Genomic DNA, 22,020 nt, shown 5'->3' with positions numbered 1-22,020 from the left:
GGTCTGGTTGGTCTTGCTTTCCACCTGGTGTATTTATTAGTACTAGTACTTACTCCTTCAGGTTATGTGTTGCCTTTTCTCATCATTGGGATTTTCATGTAGTTTCTCTCCTTACCAGGTTAAGATCTTAATTCTCATTTTGCCTCTTCTTCCCCTTTTGTGTTTAGGTTCTTCAGTGGTCAAGCGTACTACTGTCATTACCCATCTCTCCATCCTGGTCTAATTTAATTATCTTTACCATTTTATTTATAGCTGTGGTGTAGAGTTAATATTTATGTTGTGCTGCATTCTCTTCCATGTTACTGTAAAGAGTCTTCCTAATGTCAATTTTGTGTAATGCCAAAGTGGTTTGCAGAAGTTGCAAAAGGCAAATTTTTAAGGCTCTGAAGTGGAATAAAATATGTGGGCTTTCTGCAAATAAATTTCTAAGAGAATTAAGTTGTCAGATTAAAGCAAGTTTCTGTTGAATGTTTGCAACTGAGACTTTTCTGACTTGTAAATTAGCCAGCTATTGGAATGTGCTCTCTTGTGAAGGCAAATAAAGTGTCCATGACACCAGAATAAATGACAGTGCCAGATCTAAATAAATGGTATCTTGGGAAAAGTCACTGTGGCTTTTGTAGAAAAAAGATACACTTCAAGAAACTGAATTCTCAACAGAGTCAAGGAACATAGGAAGAAGACAAGGAAATATTTTGAAATTTAAGACATTTTAAGCAAGATCTTCATCTAAGAATATCTAAATGTGTTAAAATCTAAGATAATAACAGACGCGATTGCCTCAGGAAAACAAAAGAAGGAAGTGAAAGATAGGAGTATGTGTCTCGTGAGAAACTTCCAGGTGAGGTTTCCAAAGATAATTCTTATGCTATTTGACATACCTGTGAATGGTCTGACAGAGGGAGGAGATGCCATGTGGGGGTATAACCAGGATAACTAGTTTCACAGAGGCTTGTGGAAGTAGCTATGAGTAAGTTGCAGATCAAAGTCATTGTGCATATACGTATCATACCTTACTGGGGAAAATAATCTAACCTATAATCCTGCTAACACAGTAGTGGATGGTCAATGTGCACTAAGGAAAGGAATTAAGAAATTATTGCTGATTTCTCTGAAAAATGTGCAGTGCCCCACCTCAGTCAGAAAATGAAACAGTAGCTTTAGGAGTTCCTAACAAGTCCATGGAAGGGCAGAATGCATTGTGTTATACAAATACGTAATTTTTCTAAATTCTGAAGACTGAGTTTCTAATCATCACATTTCAAAATGGTTGTACCAAAGTAGCAAATGTATTTAAGAGGCTGAGGAAAGCTGTAGTCTTACATCAAGCAGTGATGAGTCCCGATTTTGCTGGACTGCTTTCTCCTTTCTTCTCAAGCCCTCCTCATTCTTAAGACATTTGATTCATTTATTTCTTTTCCCCAAAAGTCTTATTTTTTCATTTCATTTTGAGACTGTGAGTCTTGGTTGTCTTTGTTTCTTGATATTTTCTACTTCTTAAGGCTAAAGATGTCAGGGATTTGATATTACCGCCTTGTTGAACAAAAATCATGCTATTAAAGCTGATTGTATGAGAAGAAATGTCTTCTTGTTGAAGTCCCTTTCCTCATTAAATTGCCTCACTAAATAAGATAATCTGCTGAACACATTTTATGTCTTTGTATCCTTCTTATCATGGCAGAAATAAAAGTCTGCAGTACTTTGTCAATTGGAAGATGTTCCTAGAAATCACTGAAGTAATTTTGTAACTCTCTTGCCTGTCCTTCTGGAGGCTTTTGTCCTTCTGGAGGCATTAGGGAGAGTTTCTGTATCTATGAGCTAACCAGTTCTCTTCTGGATATGGCAGATTTACCAGTCTGCCACTTCTTAGACCTGTTAGTAGCTGGACTGTAAGATTTTTACAACTGAAAGTGAAACTTCAGGCATGCATGTGCCTCTTGAGTTCAAGAATGTCTTGTATTGCATTTCAGAAAATAACTGTAAATTTCTAAACACTTGAAAAACTATGGATGGTCTGAATTTTTACCCCTGAAGTTCCTGTGAAATCAACGGTTCTGCTGTTGTGAATGCACAGAATTGCTAAAGCAAGGCCTAGGTTACCTTGCACCTAGAACCTATTCAGTCAGTAACTGAAGCCCTTAAAAAGCCAAGTAAAGACAAAAAGAATGTGGTTTGAGCATGTTTGTAGCAGGAGGAAAGAATGAGGTTCAACACAAAGCACAGCAGCAAAGGCTACTTTAACTGGAAGATAAACGTATCTAAATTAATTATACCAAGTGCTGGGACAGGCTGCGTGACAAGGTGCAGGAACCTTCCGGTGCTGATGTGTTGTCTAGGCAGGCAAGGCCACTGTAGAAAAGTTTCAGTTGGCCTTTAAAAAGAAAATGGCAGGGAACATACTGCCAGAGCTACTACCTGTTACAGAAAGCTCTTTGGAAAGAAGAAAGTCAGTATGAAGTTGATGACAATCCATGAGAATTTCCTCATGGTTATGCCTGGATATCAGACATAGGTAGAACATTCACCCAGGAATTAGATAGATCTGTGATAAATATTGTCCTCTCTCTTACGGGGTTAGGATCTAAGTTCTGGATCTTTCTGAATAAAATTCTAGCCATTACCTGCTGAAACTGTGAGAAATGTAATGCTGGTGTATCTGAGGAGATAGTCCGAAGAGAGACCATGACTTATTGTCTCAGTGCTGAAAGATGATGGGGAGGGGAGGATGCTTGTCCCCGTGACTGAATATACAATTTATTTAACACTACAGAATTCAGGTATTCACACAACCTTCTACTGAAGTGCTTCCTGTTGGCTGCTTTTGAGGTTAATCTGCTTGTTAGGCTTGAAGGCACAAGGGTCAGCTTGAAGACACAAGAGGCAGTCCTACCTGTCATTCTTTGCACAGACTTTGACCAAAGTGGGGTATTAAGACAGGGGCTTTGGCCAAACTGGAATATTAAGACCGGACTTATCAATTTTTTATGAGGATATTTGCAAATAGCTGATGGTTCCTGAATTTCTGATACTATTTTTATGTATTTATTAAAAATATTAGAACAGAAGAGCTTGGCTCAGGATAGAAGAAACTCTCATGAGCCATCTGTTCAGATTAGGATCTTCACCCTTACTTAATCTCCTTGAAAATATGCTTTTTGGAAAGCTGAAACTTTGGAAAGGAAGCTATGGCAATCAAGAATCCTAGCTCTTTGATTTTGAAAAAAAGATATTTTCCAGGACAAGAAAATGGTTATACTTCCCTCAGAATTGTAGGTAACCATTATTTAAAACTTAGCAACGTGTAATTCATCCATCACTTGGGCTTAATTTAACCTCTGTGATAAAGTCTTTGTGCACATATGTGTGCATGCCTACCTATGATGGATGGCAAATTGGATGGCAGTGCGACGTGCCGAGGCAGAATGCACTGAATTTAGAAGAAGAATAGCATAACAGCTTTCTTTATTTCAGCTTTTTTTTTTTTTTTTGGGGGGGGGAGGGGAGGAGAGAGGGGGGTTGGGGGGGATCAAGGGAACTAAAGGATCTAAGCAAGGCATAGCTCATTTATTACTTTCATTTTAATGCTTTTGCAACTCTTAACACCATTCCAAGGGATGAATTGTGGAATATACATGCTTTGTCTAATTTATCAATAATAAAAAGAATTGTTGTTTCTTAATTTCTTCAGTTCTAGTCCAGTTTCAGCACTGGTATATTATCTTGCTTGGGTTTTTTTCTGGTCTTTACTGAAGTTATCCCTTTTTGAAATCAACCACAGGAACAGTTATCTCTAATAATGGTAACCAGAGAAATACTTAATGTCAGGTTACTACACAACTCATCCTCTGTTTTTCTTTTATTTTTTTCCTTTTTTCTTGAAATTAAATGGATAAAAACGAATTTAGTTGCAAGTGAAACGGCAGTTCGTTACTATAGATTTGTAGTTCTATCGCGTGGTTTCATTGGTGCCGTGTTTTCCTGACAGGTTTAGAGCTCTTGTGTGATACACCCATGGTAATCAAATTAAGAAATCACTTAGGTTAAAACATTTTTCTGTTTCATGTACGGTGGAATATTTCTCCTTCATTGTTTACTACTTCAATTTAAGAAAGTATATTTATAGAATACTAAAAATACCACCGAGATATAAATGATATGAAATTATTAAAGAATTTGATTTCATAAAAACATAGTATTCTGTAGCACTAGTAGTAAAATTTATTTTTCTCCATATAAAGGCTCATTTATTTTTATAGCAATTTGATGACACATCTGCTTGCTTTATTCAGCTGAAAAGAAAATGTTGGTTCTTGGTGTTTTGTAAAATTGCTTTGTTAAATTATTTTCAAAATCGTTCAACTTTTAACAAATGACATTTGATACTAACATTGAAAAGCAATTTCAGCTAATTAAGTAGATCCTTCTATAAACCATTGGAACATTAAGATGACAAACTGTTCATTCAGGATTATTTTAATTGGTACAATTATTGTAATTTTGTTGGCAATTATGTGTTGAGCTAAAAGCTTTTGTTTAAATCATTTGAGGGTTTTTTTGTTAATATACATAAGTAAGAAGAAAAGAAGTAAAATAAAAACTGATGATAAGCATTATCTGTTTACTTTTTCATTACAGTGCTTTAGACACGTATCTATTGAATTATTCTTTTAGAAAAGTATGTTACATGCTTTCAGCCAATCTGTAGAAATTTTAAATGTTAAAATTGAGCAAGATCATTGAAATGTAACTTTTCTGGAAGGTTATTATGTTAATTCCAGTTTTGACACTGTTTAAACACCTTTTAAGAAAAAGGGTGAAATGAACTTTTGAGGGATTTGTGAGTTGCTTAATGCCTATTGATGTATTAATTTAAGAAGTGTAGCTATTTAGTGATTATAGAAATTAAAAATGAAAAAGCTGTGGAAGGTGCCACATTCATGACTCCGATTATAATGTTCTCTGCAATCATCTTTGCCCAGGCCAGGTTTAAATAAATCACATCCTTTAAGTAGACAATTTAGTATTCTTGTAGACCTCAAAGTGAGGCATTACTTCTAAAATATTTAACCTTTTTGTTTTTCCATTTCCTTTTATTGTCTCTTACTTAAAATGCAGGGCACATAAAGTTATTATGTTTCCTACTGGGCTAATAGTGCGGTCTCAGTGTTAAAAGGCAGTGTACCAGTTGAGTAGTAGGTGGTTGATGCCCACCTTTTTTTTTTTTAATTCTTTTGCCTTTTGTAATTCAAATAGCACTGCAAAGCTGTGAATGAATCCGGGCATTTGTAACTGCTTCAGCACTTTATCTTAATCATAAAGTATGCCAATGTAGGGTGTGTTCTGGAGAGTTGTTTAAAAACCAGAACTTTTTAATATGGCTCAGTGACAGTGCAGGATACTGGGTGTGGAAGATTAGTTTAATAAATATCAATCTTTTAAGGATCGGAATTTTTTTTTTCTTTCCGAAATGATCAAAAGTGGGAGCACTGAGGAGAGGTGCTTTATCCACTGGTACTTGAATAGAGTCAGTTTTGCAAAGCAAGCTTTCCTGAATACCTATGGTAATAGGAGTTTTTAAATAGCTATTGCATCTGTTCCGTGAAGTCTCTTCTGCTTAATATGCGCTGAGGGGGCTTGAATTTTTGTCTACATAGATATATCAAACTATAGCTTTCTCTTTTTTGGTCTTTATTGAGATAAATCATTTAGTTCCTTATGTTATAGTATTGAGTGTGCAATGACTTTTTATTCCTGTCTTTATACGAATGGGCTTATAAGCAAATGTTCTTTTTCAGTGTCCAAATGACCTGTTGCAATTTTCAGTTTGAGAGAATATTTGCAGCACAGTTGCTGATAGTACTGCAAAGTTTCTGGAGCCATTTGTGGTGAGAGCTTTTAACACTGTCACTATACTGACCAGACATGAGAAAAGTAGGATAAGTAACTAAAGAGCAAAGCATAGTATTAGTAGGATTTGATTATTAGGTATTAGAGATCAGATGTCTAATTAGCAGACTGTTAAGCATCAAAATTTCATATTGCATTCCATAGCAGCCGAGGTTTTCTAGTTTTGTGTTTCTCAGTATCAAATCTCTGGAAAAATTTTTTTCTCATTTTTAATGACAAATTATTTTAAGCAACATTTTGGACTTGTACCGTATTGAGAGGAAAAAATTAAAAAGCACATGATAGATAAAACATGACATGCCTTCATGCTCGTGCCTTCTGTTGCTCTATTATTTAATAGCAATTAATTAAGTCATTTGCTTTTTATGGAGTGAAAAAGTTAAATGACTCTTGTCCATGCAGTTGCTTGCTTCTGTGAAACAGACGAGGTAAAAAAAATTAGGTGTGCAAAGATAAATTTGAAGCATTTCTTTGTTTTCACCTTCAGGGAGAGAGGTTTGGAAAAAGCAGGGAGACCAGCCCTTCAGGGTATGAGGGCTTGTAAGAAGTTAACCTTTCACCAGTCTGGGAACAGCAGGGCAGGCTGCTCCATGAGAGAGGAGCAGGGAGCTGAGGAGGACAGCAAGGCAGGCACGGCATTGTGAACAAGGGGAGCAGTCCCACAGTAGCCAAATGGGAAGGTGGGAGCAGGTTCAGTGACGGTAACCAGGGACAGCAAACAGCCCGGTGGCCTCTAGCCACAAGGCACGTTTTAGGTCAAGGCAGGAAGTTAAGCCAGTGGTCAAGGTCAAGACCAAAGGTATATATATAAATGTAGCTCAGGGGAGGACCAAGGTTAAAGGCCTGAGCTTAAAAGCTGTTCTTAACTCAGGCAAGAGAGCCCTCCAGTGATGCTTCTCACAGCTCCTGTCACCACAGCCTGGTTCCTCAGCTATTCTGCATCAGAGCCAGCCTTGAGCACAGGCCCCAAAACCCTTGCCTGGGGTGGAAGAGGTGGGTAAATCCTGTTGGCATATTTCAGGGCCTGACGTAACCAATGACATAGGCTGTGTGGGCACCTCTAGTGCAGCCTCCAGTGCAGATGAAGGTGGTTGATTTTGGCTGTTGCCATTTTGCCACCACCTAGCAGGGCAGTGAAGTAGATGGTCAATAGGTGGGCTGCCATGTGTAGCCCAACAGCTTAGCACCTTCGCCTGAGCTATGCTGGCAATATTCAGTGCTGGACACACTGTCAGACCATGGTGGTTATTTTCTAAGTCAGTCGTGGAAGTACAAGGTGAACATAATTAGAACAAATGTGAATCTTATTTACAGTCTCTTGAATGGAAGGTAAGATGACGTGCCTCTGTGTACTTGTACTAAGTTATCTGTATTTGAGGAAAAAGCAGAAATAATTCATCATTGTTGGAATATAACTTATTCCACAATGAAAGCAGTTTTTAATTTCACCTGCTCATGGGAAAGAGATATGAAGAGTAGTGGAATGAATTTTTAAGGTTCACTTCAATCAATGTAATGTTTTGTTTTAGCCTCATTCCTTCTAAATTCAAGTAGTTTCTCCTGGAAACAGACAGTCTGTAACACTGACACTTTTTGATGCTTCTGATTTTAAAAATAATTCTTTTGCCTCAGGAATCTAGCCTCAAAATGAGAATAGTGTGTTCACAGTGCTTTATTTTTAGATCTGCATGCTAATATTTTTGAGAAAGTAACTCCTAAAGTGCTTTACATGCTAACCTTTTATTTTTTTATCTGAGAAGTGCAGGCACGTATGGTTTTTGTGGCTCTTTGCCAAAAGATTATCATTTACATAAATATTTCTTTCAAAGGCGTAGTTTAAGACATTGAGCTCAGGAGGTTAGAATAGAGACTTCAATCTGCGCACCAGCAGTGGGCTATTGGCTTCTGAACAGTAGCTTTGTTCATCGTATTCGGAACACTGTTCACATTCAGACTTAAGTAGAGCTGGCATTAAAAATCAGCTAATTTGTTTCATGTGATTCATCAGCTGTGTGTTTTATTTAAATCTATGTCACATTCTCTTTTGACTTTTTATTTGTAGATTGAAGTGTTGAAGTAGGCCACTTTTTAACTCTTCAGTTCCTGACTTGAAAAGTGACTTAATTTTTGCTTTTCCGGTGTTGAAGTCCTGACTCAAATACTTACAGTAAATATATATAACTAACATACATAACTAAAGTGTGTGTTAAGGATCTTGGGTTTTTTCACCATTTGTTGATGTTTGATTTAAAACAGACACATTTACAGTCAGTTTAGTTGTAGTTTTATATAAGGCAAAATAGAACAACTTCAGGTAGTAGCTAAATATTAGTGTGTAAAATATGCACTTCTCAGATTCTGTGGAGTATACAAGCTTTTCTTTGATACTGCCAAAGTTCTTATTTTTTCTTTTGGCCCTTCACTTCTTGAGGTTAGGACTGCTTTCAGCTTCTATTAGATTTCTTTAAACTCTGCCGGAGAATGAAGTGTTCCCATTATTTGAAATTGTAACCTTTGAGTGTCCAGTTTGTCTTTTCACAGATGCATCACTTTTTATTCTCTTAAGGCTGGAGTCTCTGAAGCCTTACATACATTGAACTTCCCCAGAGTGGATAATCCTACTGCCATCTGGACAGTGTCTCATAATGATTTGCAGAATTAGAACCTTTGTTAAAATAGGCTACACTTGCTTTTATGCTTTATATTTGTTACATTTTTCCTGTGCTACAAAGTAGCCTCTCACTATGAATGAAGTTATTCATAGATACTGTTTATGACAGCATGGCATGGTGGTATTCTCCATCTGTTAGGTACATGGTCCATTCAGATGTTTTCTGGTAAAATTTATAGGAATTTGTTAATTCTACTCTTAGTATATGGCAAGAATGTCTTAAAAGATCAGATTGAAAGATTAGCACAGCTGAAATACATTTTTAATGTAATGGAGTTGCACTTACTTCAAGCATGTAACATTGATTCTCAATTCTTTTATTTTTCTTAACATTAAATGCTAAGTATTTTGTGTAAATCTGCCACTTCTGTCTCTGGAATAATCCCATGGTACATAAAATTCTACTGTTTATGGAGGATCTAAAAATAAAGATAAAAAAAGATTGTTGCTTTTTAAAAGCAGAGAAATTGTGAACTAGGGTAAGATTATTCAGCTAATGGTAGACTTAGTTCATTAGTTCTATTAAAAATACAATTAAATTACAACCAGTTGGGGGTTTCTTTAAAGTGTTTTATGGTTTTTTCCTCTTCATAGATACAATGTGAGTGTGAATTTATTTAATGTAAGAGATTCCTGGTGTACTGATGATTTACTGAGTGTGCATGAGAGTCTCCTTCCTCCCTTCCCATCCATGCATCAGTGCACTTATTTCCCCCATGACAGCACTGGTAGTTGCCTTAGATCTTTTAATTGTCCAATAATCAGAGAAAACTCTTACACTTTCTTTTTTCTATGCTACCTTCTTCTTTTTAGCAAGTTTCAGCAGCTCACAGAGCAGCCAGCATATCTATGCTCTTGCTCTTTATCATGGAGCTGTAGTCTTGATATGTCTTTGAAAAGAGCCATTAAAATAATAATTAATTTTATATTTATATAAAGTTGTTTATATTTTTCTCCTCACAGTTTTTTTCTATTTTTGCTTTTTGTACAGTGAGGTTACTTCATTGGTATCCATATGGAGTGCTGTCACAGTCACTTTATAGCCATTACTGTAACTGTATTCACCATTCTCAGTGCGTTCTTTCACTGTTTACATTTTTATTATGCTGGGTGTGAGAAATACTTTTTCATTTTAGTAATCTTTAATTTAGATTAACATTTCTCATTTGATATGAGATACCAGTACTATGAGATGAAACATCAAATAAGATAGGTCCGTCTGACCAACAGTGTTAGCCTTCATCACTTTGCTTGGTAGGAGCTTTTCATAAACTTCCACAAGACTAACATTTAATCCTTCTACTTGTTCCTTCCTGAAACTTCCCTTTATACTAGTGCTCACAAAACCCCCACTGTTGCTTGACAATAGCCATAATGCATGAACAGTCCCTTACATTGATCATGTCTCATGGTTTTGTTGTTTTCATTTGTTTGTGGCTTTTTCTTAGAAGGTGAATTGCTTGAAAGCAGGTGGTTGTTTTCCCACTTTTTGCAGTGGATGCACGGTTAGATTTTGATCAACTTCTAGGATGCCTGTTCCTGTTACAAAAAGTTAGTTTAAAAATGAGATTGTTTTTACCATGGAATTCTGATTTGGGTATAGGAATTTGAATAGATATTTGAGGTTGAAGTTGACAAATGTTAACTTTCGCTTACTTTGGATTTGACATTACTAATGTATGGCTTCTTTGACATTTCTCTGAAGCATACCATTAGATCAGATTGTTCAGAAGTTTGAGGTTTTTTGCATATTAGAAAAAGTTACACTGATCTTTCTGCAGACAGTGCAGCTCTTTATGTGTTCTTTTATGTTTCAGAAAGCAGGGAGAATGGGTGCAAGTGTACTAGTATTTCACCCTTGAATATTACTTTGTAAACTGAAGTCATATTCTAATAAATATGGTTTATGATGTATCTAATTTTGCCCCCCAGAATTTCAAAGAATATTCCTACAACTAAAGATGTTGAACCTCTACTTGAAATTGATGCAGATATTCGGAACTTTGAAGTATTTTTATCCTCACGAACACCTGTTCTTGTTGCACGTGATGTAAGAACCTTTTTGCCTTGTACTGTGAACTTGGATCCCAAGCTACGAGAAATAATTGCAGGTGAGTATGCTTTCAAATAAGTGGAAAATGACAAATCTATTCTTTATTTAAGTTGAGCTACTTGGCATGTCACACAGAACACTCATTTGTTCAATATATCATACCTTCAGATTGTCTGATTTGACTTTGGTAAGAGGCCATTCAGTTTTGCTTAATAGTTTTGCTGTAACAGCCAGACCATACTAGACTAAAGCTTCCCTTTTGGAGGGAGGAGTCCACTGTTCTTGCTTTACAGAGTGCTTTAGGAGATGGAGGAAACCAATACAAGCAATTATATTTTAGTAGAAGAGATGCGAGTTGACTTCACATCTTTGTTAACAATTTTGAAAATATATGTAAAACCCTATAGAAGTGAAATGAAGTCAGTGAAACAAAGTCTTTTCCAGGCTGAAGAACCCCAACTCTGTCAGCCTTTTCTCATAGGAGAGGTGTAGGGTATGCCCAGCCACTGCCCTGGAGGGACATCTGCTGAGATAAGGAGATTGCACAATCTCCCAGCAGGACTCCCCCGGGAAGGCAGCTACTCTTCAGTTACAGCAAGAAGACAGACCCAGAATCCTCTGGGAGGCCCTGTGCAGATCCTTTGTAGCCCATTGGCATTTACCCTCTCACACCCACCCCCTGTATCCCTATAAAGCTAGCCCCCTGCCCCTGCGAGGGCAGAGAGAGCCTGTGCTTGGCCTCCCCTTCGCCGGAGTACGGACTGATAAAGCTGCCTCGTGTGGAACAGCTGTACGGGCCTCTCGTCTCTCTCCCTGGTCTGTCCTGGAGGCTGCCCTGCAGAGCTGAGCTGAAATCACGAGCTGACAATCACTAAAGAGCTGACAGCTTCTGCACAGGCCCTCCTGCCAGCAGCTGAGGGAAGACACCGGGCCTCGGGAAGGCAATCCTCCATGGGACCATCTCTCTGGACCGGTCACAGCTTCCTCGGTCAGAGCTACTGACCCCTCACCAGCTGTCGTAGAAAGGTGTTCCTTAGAGTCTTATAATGGCTTGGTTTGGAAGGGAGCTTAAAGATGGTCTAGTTCCAACCCCCCTGCCATGGGAAGGGACACCTTTCACTAGACCAGGTTGCTCAGAACCCCTTCTAACCTGGCCTTGAACACTTCCAGTGTTGGGGCATCTGTAAGTTCTCTGGGCAACCTGCTCCAGTGCCTCACGACCCTCACGGTAAAGATTTTCTTCCTAACATCTAATCCAAACCTACTCTAAGTTTGAAGCCATTCCCCCTTGTCCTGTCTCTGTAAATATTCTCTCTCCACCTTTCCTGTAGGCTCTCTCCAGGTGCTGGAAGGTCACAGTTAGGTCACCCCAAAGCCACCTCTTTTTCAGGCTGAAAAATTCCAATTCTCTCAACCTTTCCTCACAGCAGAGGTGTTCCATCCCTCATTAATCATCTTTGTGGCCTCTTCTGGATTTGCTCAAATACATTTATGTCCTTCTTCTGGGGATCCCAGAGCTGGATGCGGCACTGTGAGTGGGGTCTCACCAGAGGGGGGCAGAGGGGCAGAATCCCCTCCCTCACCTGCTGCCCACGCTGCTTTGGATGCAGCCCAGGACATGTTTGGCTTTCTGGGCTGCAAGGGCACATGGCTGGGTCATGTCCAGCCTCTCATCCACCAGCGCCCCCAAGTCCTTCTCAGCAGGGCTGTTCTGGATCTGTTCATTGCCCAGCCTGGATTGTTACTGTGGGTTGACCCAACCCAGGTGATCTTGTTAAACCTCTTAATATTCTCGTAGGTCCGCTTCTTGAGCTTGTCCAGGTCCCTCTGGATGGCATCCTGTCCCTCAGGTGTGTCAACTGCACCACTCAGCTTGGTGTCATCTGCAAACTTGCTGATGATGCACTTGATTCCTTCATTCATGTCATTAATGCAGATATTAAATAACACTGGTCCCATTATGGACCCCTGAGGGACACCACTTGTCACTGATGTCCACTGGGACTCGAGTTATTGACCACTAACTTCTGGATGCAATTGTCCACACCCAGTGTCTTACCTATGTAACAGTCTACCCATCAAATATATCTCCAATGTAGAGAGCAGGATACTGTGGGGGAGTATATGAAAAGCTTTGTTGAAGTCCAGATAAATGATATCTGTAGCCCTTCCCTTGTCCACTGATGTAGTCACTCCATCACAGAAGGCCACAGGGTTGGTCAGGCAGGACTTCCCTGTGGTGAAGCTGTTGCTGGCTGTCTTGAATCACCTCTGTCCTCCATGTGCCTTAGCAAAACTTCTCAGAGGATGTGGTCCATGATCTTCAAAGGCATAGAGTTGAGGCTGACAGGCCACTAGTTCCTGGGGTCCTCCTTGCTACTGTTTTTAAGAATTTGCAATCTATCCATCTCTTGATGTAGAGAGCAACCTCTCCTCCCCTCCTTCCTCTCCTGTCTCTTTTGAACAGTCTGTAGCCATCAATAGTTGCACTCCAGTCATAGGATTCATCCATCAAGTTTCTGGAATGGCAGCTAGGTCATAGCTTTCCAGCAGCACAGTGGCTTCCAGCTCCTCCTGTGAGTTGCCCACTCTGTGTGCACTGGGTAGAGGCACCTCATCTGGGCTGTCAGCTGTGTCACCTTCTTAGAGGAACACCCTTTAATTCCTCTGAGGTATTTCAGTGGTGTTTCCCTGTTGGCTTCTGTTACCTCAAGTTCCTGGCTGATCTCTGTAAGACTTTCAGTGGAGAAATTCTTCCTGATGTCCAACATGAATGTCCCCTGGCACAGGTACCTTTTGCCTGCTGGGGGGAGAATACAGGGTTCCCTGGATCTTGGCTTTTTTTCTGGTGGCTGTTCTTTCTCAGGGAGGTCAGAGCATGATTCCAGCAGTCTCTGTCCTCCAACTCTCTTGCTTCTTAATCTTTCTGCTTCTGTACTTAATGCTGCCACCAGGCTGGACCAGGGTTGTCTGCCTGGTCATGTTTCACACAGCTGTTGTCTCTGCTGCCATCTGACACTGGTGCCAGGCCCCCCTGCAGCCTGAGACCTGGATGGGAGTTCTGTCTGGGTTGTCACATCCTTTCTGGCAAGTGCAGAGGACTATAGGTTTCTACCTTGTGGATACCATATCCAATCTCCTTCTGAGGGGATGATGACCACCAAGGGAGCTCACCTCTTGAGTAGGGTGACTGTGCCCTTCCTGCACCCCTGGCTGCACAATTACCTTGTCACACTCCCTGGGCTGAGGCTTGTTCAGGATCTTGGTTTCTTTGGCAACTCCCAGGTCTCCTTAGCACCTTCTCTGAGAGCACTTACAGCCCCTGGTGGATCAGAAGAGGCCTCTGTGTGCTGGGATTTGTCACTCTGCCATGGTACAGACTAGCCTTGAAGCAGCTTCTCTTGGAGAGTGACTGTTACATTCCTTTATGTCACATTTTTAAAAAAATCTAAATATTTAGAGACATGTAATATATTGCATAAATTTATGTGATAAATCACCCTTTCTTAAAGACTCCTGTGTAGATGTGATCATCAAGAGAAATCAACCAAATCCAGCTGAAATTTGACATTCTTCTTGATGTTCTACTTGATGAGTTCTGATTGGAGTTAAATACAAAAAAACGTACTTTAATGAATTGGCAAACAAAACTTTTCCAGATATTTCAAGCAAAATCTTATTCTTGTTACGTATTTATTTTTCAGATGTTCGTGCTGCAAGAGATCAGATGAATATTGGAGGACTTCCTTATCCCACCTTGCCTTTACATGAGGCACCAGCTAGAGCAACATCTCTGTTCAGTCAGCCTTCCTCAGCTTGCTCTTCGACAACCTCTTTCAATGGGCCTTTCAATAGCGGAGTTTTGTCCCCACAGCCTCACAGCAGTTACTATAGTGGTATGACAGGACCTCAGCATCCATTTTACAATCGGGTAAATAATCGAGATCCAGTTAAGATTCTTCTGATTTAGTCTGGTAATACTGCAGATGTCATTTATTAAATATTAAAATGCCCATGCAAGTTTTATTTAGGAGTGGAGAAAAGTCCAAAAGTTGACAAATTTCTCAGTAGTGTTCAGTTGCTGTTGTCTGGGGAAGAAACATGGTAAATTTCATCAGAAAAACAAATTACAAAGGGGAAAAATAATTTCGAGACACTGCTTAATTGTAGGATATTGCAGGGCGGTTTTTTTTTTTTTTTTGGGTAAACTTGCTCAGTTGTTCACATGCTCACACACATTGGGAGGGCTCCTGTCTTTTTTTGGTGATTTTTGGTATAACATACAGAAACTCAAGTGGGGAGCTACATTATAAGAATGTATGTCTGTCTTCCCTTTTGTCTCTATTTTTAAAGTTATTCTGGGATCTTTTCCCTAAGCTGGTGTTGTACTAGTTTAAAGGAATTAACATGAATTGCATAAAACATACATTTTTGAACTATTTGTGGGCCTCGGAAAACATAGTCCTGGGAATGGCTCATGTGAAAATTGAATGGAGTGCTTTGCTGCATAGTCAAATAGAGTTTAAACTTTTTGGTTTTGTGGGATGTATTCAGTATTTTTAAACTTTATTTTTCACTTTCTTTTTTCTGCAGTACTATCATGAAAAAACCTCAGAGAGCTGATATAAGTCATAGCTTACTTCTATATACAGGAAATAGCCTCAGCTTTAAGTAGATTTGACTGTAGATAAACATATGACCTAGGAAGGTGAAATGTAAATTGAGTTATTCTTAAATCAGTGTTTTTTAACCAAGGCAAAAAAATTTATATGTAAGCCAGAACTTTTAAAGTTATCTATTCTAAAATTATTCTTGTATACCTCCAATACAGTGTCAGTATGCTGTTTTGTTGAAAATAATGGAAAATAACATTTATTTTGAAGTAGTTCAACACTGATAAATGCTTGACACATGAATATTTGTGCTGATACTAACTCAGCTTAGTCCAAGTAGGTGTTTCATTTGAAGCCCTGTTTTTGTGTCTGTTTTGCTCTGTTTTGTGTTACTGTACATGACAAGGTTTAAAGTCAGGGGTGATAAACTGTTGAAACCTGTGTGGGGGTTTTTTGCTCCAATAAGCATCAGAGAAACAATTATTGGTGAGTCATAAGCTGTTCTTACAATGAGTTTATTTGTTCATTTGTGTTAAGGCTTACAAGCATGCTTACTTTTTTGCCTGCTGAAGACTAAAATACTTCAATTTTGGCCTTTCTCTGGAATTTTATACTGCCCTTCTAAAGTGTGATTGTTTTTAGTGTGTCAGAGAACTGTGTTCATTACTTTGGACTCATAAAGGTACTGTCATGGACACCACATACTGAGACGCTTTTAAAAGTAGAAAATTCATCCTGAAAAACTGTTTCCTTCAGCATTTTCAATCACATTTTATTTCTCAGGTTTTTGTAAAAATGGTGTTCACAAAAAAAGAATAGCAACTGAAGAATAGACTGTCCCCAGGAGAAGTTTCCAAGAGAAGTCTTGGATACTTGTATGACAAAACACAATGGATTCAAATACTTCTGTGGAAATGGCTGGATTTTATTCAAAAACACCCTAAATTCTGGGTATTCTGACCAGTAAATGGTTCCTGTCCTGTTGTCTTTAAGCATTCATTTATGCTTAAGAACAAAACGTTTGAGCTGTTGGGGAAAATGCTCTGTCTGATTTTAGGAAATACTTTTTTAAAAAAAAATATGTATGTTTCTTCTTTTTTCTTTAGATACTTCTGTGTTATGGATCTGGAATTTCCAGTGATGTAATCTATTAATTTTTCGTTTAAAACCCAGTTCTCCCTCTGGTTAGCTTTAAAGGGAAGATTGTGGTCCCATTTAGAAGCTCTTCAATTTAGCACTCAGGCTCTCAGTATAGGGCTATGCTGGACATTTACTGTCTAATGGCCTAGCTAAAAGCTGAATTCAGGTTCAGCTTCTCAAAATTGCTGCTGTCATGGATCATTGTGAAGATGTTTCTTACAGGGAAGGTCGGAGCAGTAGGCAAGTCTAATTGGGATTTCCTGGGTGGAAACAAGAAATTATGGTATGTGAATACTTTTTTTTTGACAAAAGAGGAGAAGATTCTTTGGTATCTTGAAAAAATGATGTTTTGCTACATCTACTGAGCTTTGTAGGCTCTCTGCAGACTCTACACTGGTTTATGCCCAATGTATATTTCTATTGATCTCATGTTTTTGTGATACCTGTATTGTACTTCAAATGAAGGTGGAGTCTGTAAAGCCTAGCCTGTAATGGAGAATTAATCCCACAGTTGGGAAACAGTGGAGTAGCTGAAATGGGCTCAGGGGTTGCTTAGAAATTATGAAAGAATTGTGGGATAATTGCCTTAGTGGGCAGATTTTTTCCATTGCTTTGTAGTTTGATGTCATGCAACCAGCAAGCTCCCTATGTGTTGCAGAGAAAAGGCTCTGCAGTGAGAGCCGGGCACTTGAATGCAGTTTGATCGCAAAGCATTTCATGCTTGGGGGTTTTCCACACAGTTTAAGCTGTTAGTGGAAAACTGAGGCATTAAATTATTCTGTGGTATTTTCTGGAAATTAATCTCTCTTTTAAAAAAAAGTTCGTATTATTTCTAGAATGTGCCTTATGACAGTGGAATAGTTTTAATTCAGTGAACTTTTCTGCATCATTTTATACTAGCCAAATAATATAGGGCAAAGGCTAGGTAACCAAGCTTTCCCATTTAGACTAATGGTTACAATGCTTATTCTGTAACTTCACATGTTGGAAGAGCATATGAAATTTTTGTGGTAATTGTGTGAAAGTGTTCAGAGTCTACCTCTAGCAGCTAAGAATATGGAACCATTTTTATTTTCCATAAAGTGCTTGAAGTCTAGCATATGCTGTCTACATAAGTGATATACTCAGAAATTAAACTTAAATTTCTCAGTTCATTTAGAGCTTCTGAATACAGAAGTTTTTAAGTCCTTATTGGCAAATCTAAAGTGAAATATTTCAACAATTTTACTTCTTCCTCATGGATTCTCCCTTGAGTCATAGAATTATTTACTCTATACTGAATTTCGTGCAGTAGACTAATCAGAATCTTGTCATGTGCAGAAACACAAATCAGATAATATGTTCTCTTGTGAAATATCTGGATAATACAATTTTGAAAACGCTACATATAGAAACATCAGAAATCAGTAATACAGCCATTGTTTTGAGATTTCTTTTAGGTTTTTATGGTGTTTTGTTGGTTTTTAGTTGGTTTTTTTTTATTTTGGGAGTTTTTTTAAGAACTGGGTAATGAGTTGAAAGCAATGAGCACTGTAATTCTGCTTTTCCTAAAGTCTAAATTAAGGCTGTCCCTTAAACTGGTATTTGTGTTGAACAACATGCATTAATGTATTTCCAACAAAACAAAGCTCAAATATTGCTGTTCATACATTTATAAAATCTAGCATTTGTGGAAGCCCTCAGGTTGGATGCCACAAATATGGGAAGTTATAGTGATGCTGTTACGTATCACACTTTTTGTTTATTTGGTACAGTTGTCTTGGCTATTATGAATAATTCAAAGTTTTACTGAGCATCTGATTTTGAATTTAGAAGGTCAGAGAGTGAAATTGTAAGAATTATCCTTAAATTATACTTCTCCCATATTGAAAACAGATGTCAGAGTGTAGTTACCAAAACCATTCTGACTCTGTTCCTCCAGAAAACTGTACCAGAGCACCCAGAGGCTCAGAGGAAAAAAGGGGTCAGTTCCTGAGGGATTTTGAAGAACTCACTCCAGGGCTTTTAATTGAATTCTGTTCAATGGTTCAATGCAAAAAGTAAAGAAAGCTATTAGTAATTGCTCTTTTTTACTTTATGAAACTCAACTAGAGGATGTGTTTTGTTGTAATGATTTTTGTTTTATTATTACATTTTGATTTGTGTAATTGTTTGTCCCTTTTTTGTTACACTTTTTTTTTCCCATAGCCATTCTTTGCCCCATATCTTTACATGCCAAGGTATTACCCTGGCAGTTCTCATCTCATCTCACGTCCACCACTAAAAACGAGTTTGTCCAGAGATCAGAGCAATGGCCTAGTAAGTATTTTGAAGGGTAATTCAAATACTAACCTAGACAATAAATATAGTGAGTAATGAAAATGAAGGTTATTAATGATGATTCTCTTGTTAGACAAGTATAAGCTTTATATTATAAATATTTTAAGCAAAGGTGTTATTAACATGTAATGTAAATGTATTTTGTTTTAACTTTAGAAATTCCTTACAGAGGAAAACCAATTCTAGCATCCATGTATAAAGGTTAGAGGACAATGACCTGTGCTACTGGCAAAAAATATAGAAATGAAAATGCCAACTGTACTATAGTTCCAAAATAGATGTAGTGATATAAGAAAATAAGCACTATTCGTAAACTTATGTTCAATTTTATTTTAATAATATGTCACAAATTCTTTGTATCTGGAGAAGATAGAATTGCATCCTTTAATGTTGTAAACAATGCTAGAAACTGAAAGGTCAAATGAAAATGTTACAAGAAATGTGTTAAATATTTAAGTAAAACAAAATACATTTTATCCTAAGAGTTTTTACAAGTACATATAATTCAACTTTACCCATTAGAAGAGCAAAACAAGGAGACTTTTCTAGCTTCCTATAGAATAATAAATTTCCTGTTTAACAGTATTTATTTTACTGACACATGGCTGTTCAAATGGAATTATGAACTAAGGAAAGATAAAAAAGTAAAGCCTCACTTGTCAGTCACTTTAATTCTAGGGTATTGATACAATGAGCAAGGCTGTTAAAAGGTGGTTAAAGCTTTAATCACTTAAAGAAAACAAATGTGTTTCTATCAAATTATGTATTATTATGAGATCATTCTCATTCACTGTTTACTTCATAATTTTTGTTGAGCCCTTGATCATTTTACCCAAACCATAATATTTTGTTGTTGTTAGGATGTTATCAAGGAGGATGCTGATGAGGGGCTTCCTTCACCCACAGACCCCTCAATGGTAAATGAGTAGTCATGTGGTGTGGAAATTTTAGCATCTCATTGCTTTTTCAGCAGTAATGAGTCTGCATTAATCGTAACTGCAGTTCACTAACACTGCATCAGTGGCTTTGGTGGGCAAATAGAGTAGTTGAAAACTAATGTAGTTCGTGAATGAATTTAAGAGCTAATATTTCACTTGTAAGATGTACTTTATTTTCCCCTGTAGTTTTCTCCTTGCCTTTCTCAGTAGTTGTGGTGAGCTTTCCGTAAAGTGTCGTGGTAGCTAAACAAAGTGTAGAATGACAGCTGGTCATTCAGTGTGTAAGTTTTAGAGGTAATTGTGTTTTTCTGCTTCAGTCAACTCTCTTGCCCGAACCCCTGCTTCTTTAGTTGGTGACATAAAGCTATTGCAGGTAACACTGTATAAGGCAACTTTGATAGAAATGGAAAAATAAAACATTGCAAGTCAAAAGCTTATTCTTGAGTCAGAATGTTAACAACTACCTTTTCCATGACTTGTTTTGTTTTATCCTAAGTATTCATACAAAGATGTCATCTTTATGGTATGTGTTTTGACTCTAATTATGGTAATCATGATTTATACCAAAACAAAGAGGTTAATGTGACACTCATGATTCTCTTAATATTTGCTGCCAGTCATTGTTGACAACAGGAATAGTTGGATTGCATTTACTTTTTCTTCTAGTAAATCATTGCAAAAAGGTCTTTCTACTGTTGTGCAATGAAAAAAAATCAAACCCCACACAGATTCTAAACTGTGTTTAACTGTACATAACTTTCACTGAGAAACCACGTATGTGCAGTGCAATGGAAAAGATACACTAAAGTTCCCTCTCCCATGTCATTTGCTACCTTGTGTGAAGGGATAACTTTGGAGTAGTTTTTCCTTTGGAGATGCTGATGCCATCCTTGTGTTTGATTCCTTATCTCAGTATCCCATTCTTTTGCCAGACCTTTGAGATTTGTCAGTGCAAGGAGAATTAAGGACTTTCTCAAAAGTATTAGCATGATGGCTGAAGAGTGTGTGTCCCTATGAGAGTGAGAAGGGACACAAGTGGAAAAATAGGATTTAGTCTTGGGGCAAAGTAGTGAATGAATTCCAGCAGCAGACCTGGAACTGGTTGCTCTTCTGCTTGCTGCTCTGAGTGTGTATGTTAAAGCACATTTAGGCTGCAGCTTCAAACAGCAATTTAAAAGACTCCTGTAAGTTAAATAACCTGTTGCCTCTGAGTAAGGAAATACAGGAATTAAAACATTAAAAAGAAACTCTTTGAGATAATGCTAATGGAGGATTTTGTTAGATCTGTTTTTTAATTTAATTTATTGTGAATCTCTGTAGTGCAGCATATCAGATCTTATATTTTTCTAAGACTTAGCCATATTTAACCTATGGTATAAATCTAAAACTTTGAAATTTTTTTTTAAGTCTCTTGGGAAGTTGACAAGAAGGTTGCTAGTCAGGATATGATATGTGATGTCTTATCAGGGTTTCATGTACTTTAACCCACTTCTTTTGTCAACTTTACTGAATTTTCTATGAAAGGAAACAATATTATATTTGTGTTATGTGCTACAATTATCTGTAGATGATGGGTACAGTAATTTCATCCAGCTATTTAGGTAGCTCTTAATTGATGGGTTGTTGCTACTGTAAAAATGATACAACTTATTAAATGGCTTGGTGCATGCAAAGTAATTAAATGAACTAAAAAACTGCACAAAGTAGTTAATGAACACCAAGATGTGTAATTGGTTTAGTGATTGAAAACAAGAGGAGCATGTAGAATCAAAATTGTCTTTCATGCTAAACTGGCAAGGAGCCAGAAATGTTTCAACTTCTGTGTAAAATAGAGAATAATCATTGTTTTGAATGTTTTGAGTCATAACAGGGTGAAAAAACAGAATTACTCAGGAGTAGAATTTTTTTTCATACAGATCATCATTTTTGCTTATTGCATGAGTTGACAGAGCTGTGTGGAGGCTGTTATGTGATCTAGTTATGGGTCTGCTGTTGTTGTCAGTCTGATGTTGGAGTGACCAAGTTCTGAAATTTCAGACCATCATCATTAGTGTCATAATATCTGTATAAGTCTAGGTTAGCTTTGTAGAAATCAGGAATTCATTGAGAACAGTCATCCTGTATCAAGAATTTTACTTCAGCCACCTTCTGTACTTAGATTGTGTTGCTGATGATAAAACTCGTCTATCTCAGACCATTGTTTACTGTTCTTTGCTGAATGGATCAAAACGTAGATGTCGAACTGGTAAGTTGACCAAATGCCATCTATTTAGTTGTATCAGCATGAAGGTGTGTTGCAAATTCTAGGTTATCAGCTTGAATCACTAATGAAAATGGTCTTATGATGCTGGCCTTTGACATTTCTACTGGTTTTACTGT

General features: G+C 37.7%; 1 protein-coding gene across 2 annotated transcripts in view; it reads left to right on the top strand.

Annotated features, from left to right (window-relative positions):
* The window catches only part of KIDINS220 (kinase D interacting substrate 220), a 76,124-nt gene that overhangs the window by 42,906 nt on the left and 11,198 nt on the right, over positions 1–22,020 (top strand). The window contains exons 23-26 of one of the 2 annotated variants that reach the window (XM_082303274.1): positions 10,511–10,689; positions 14,336–14,562; positions 18,572–18,682; positions 19,564–19,620. In XM_082303274.1, the coding sequence (XP_082159400.1) occupies positions 10,511–10,689; positions 14,336–14,562; positions 18,572–18,682; positions 19,564–19,620 (574 nt within the window). The remainder of the gene's footprint in view (positions 1–10,510; positions 10,690–14,335; positions 14,563–18,571; positions 18,683–19,563; positions 19,621–22,020) is intronic. The other variant, XM_082303275.1, reaches the window with a different exon arrangement.

The sequence above is a fragment of the Coloeus monedula genome (assembly GCF_965178545.1).
Source record: "Coloeus monedula genome assembly, chromosome: 2".
Classification (NCBI taxonomy): Eukaryota; Metazoa; Chordata; class Aves; order Passeriformes; family Corvidae; genus Coloeus; species Coloeus monedula.
Note: the sequence above shows the minus strand (reverse complement) of the source record. Positions and strands in the feature narration are given on the sequence as shown.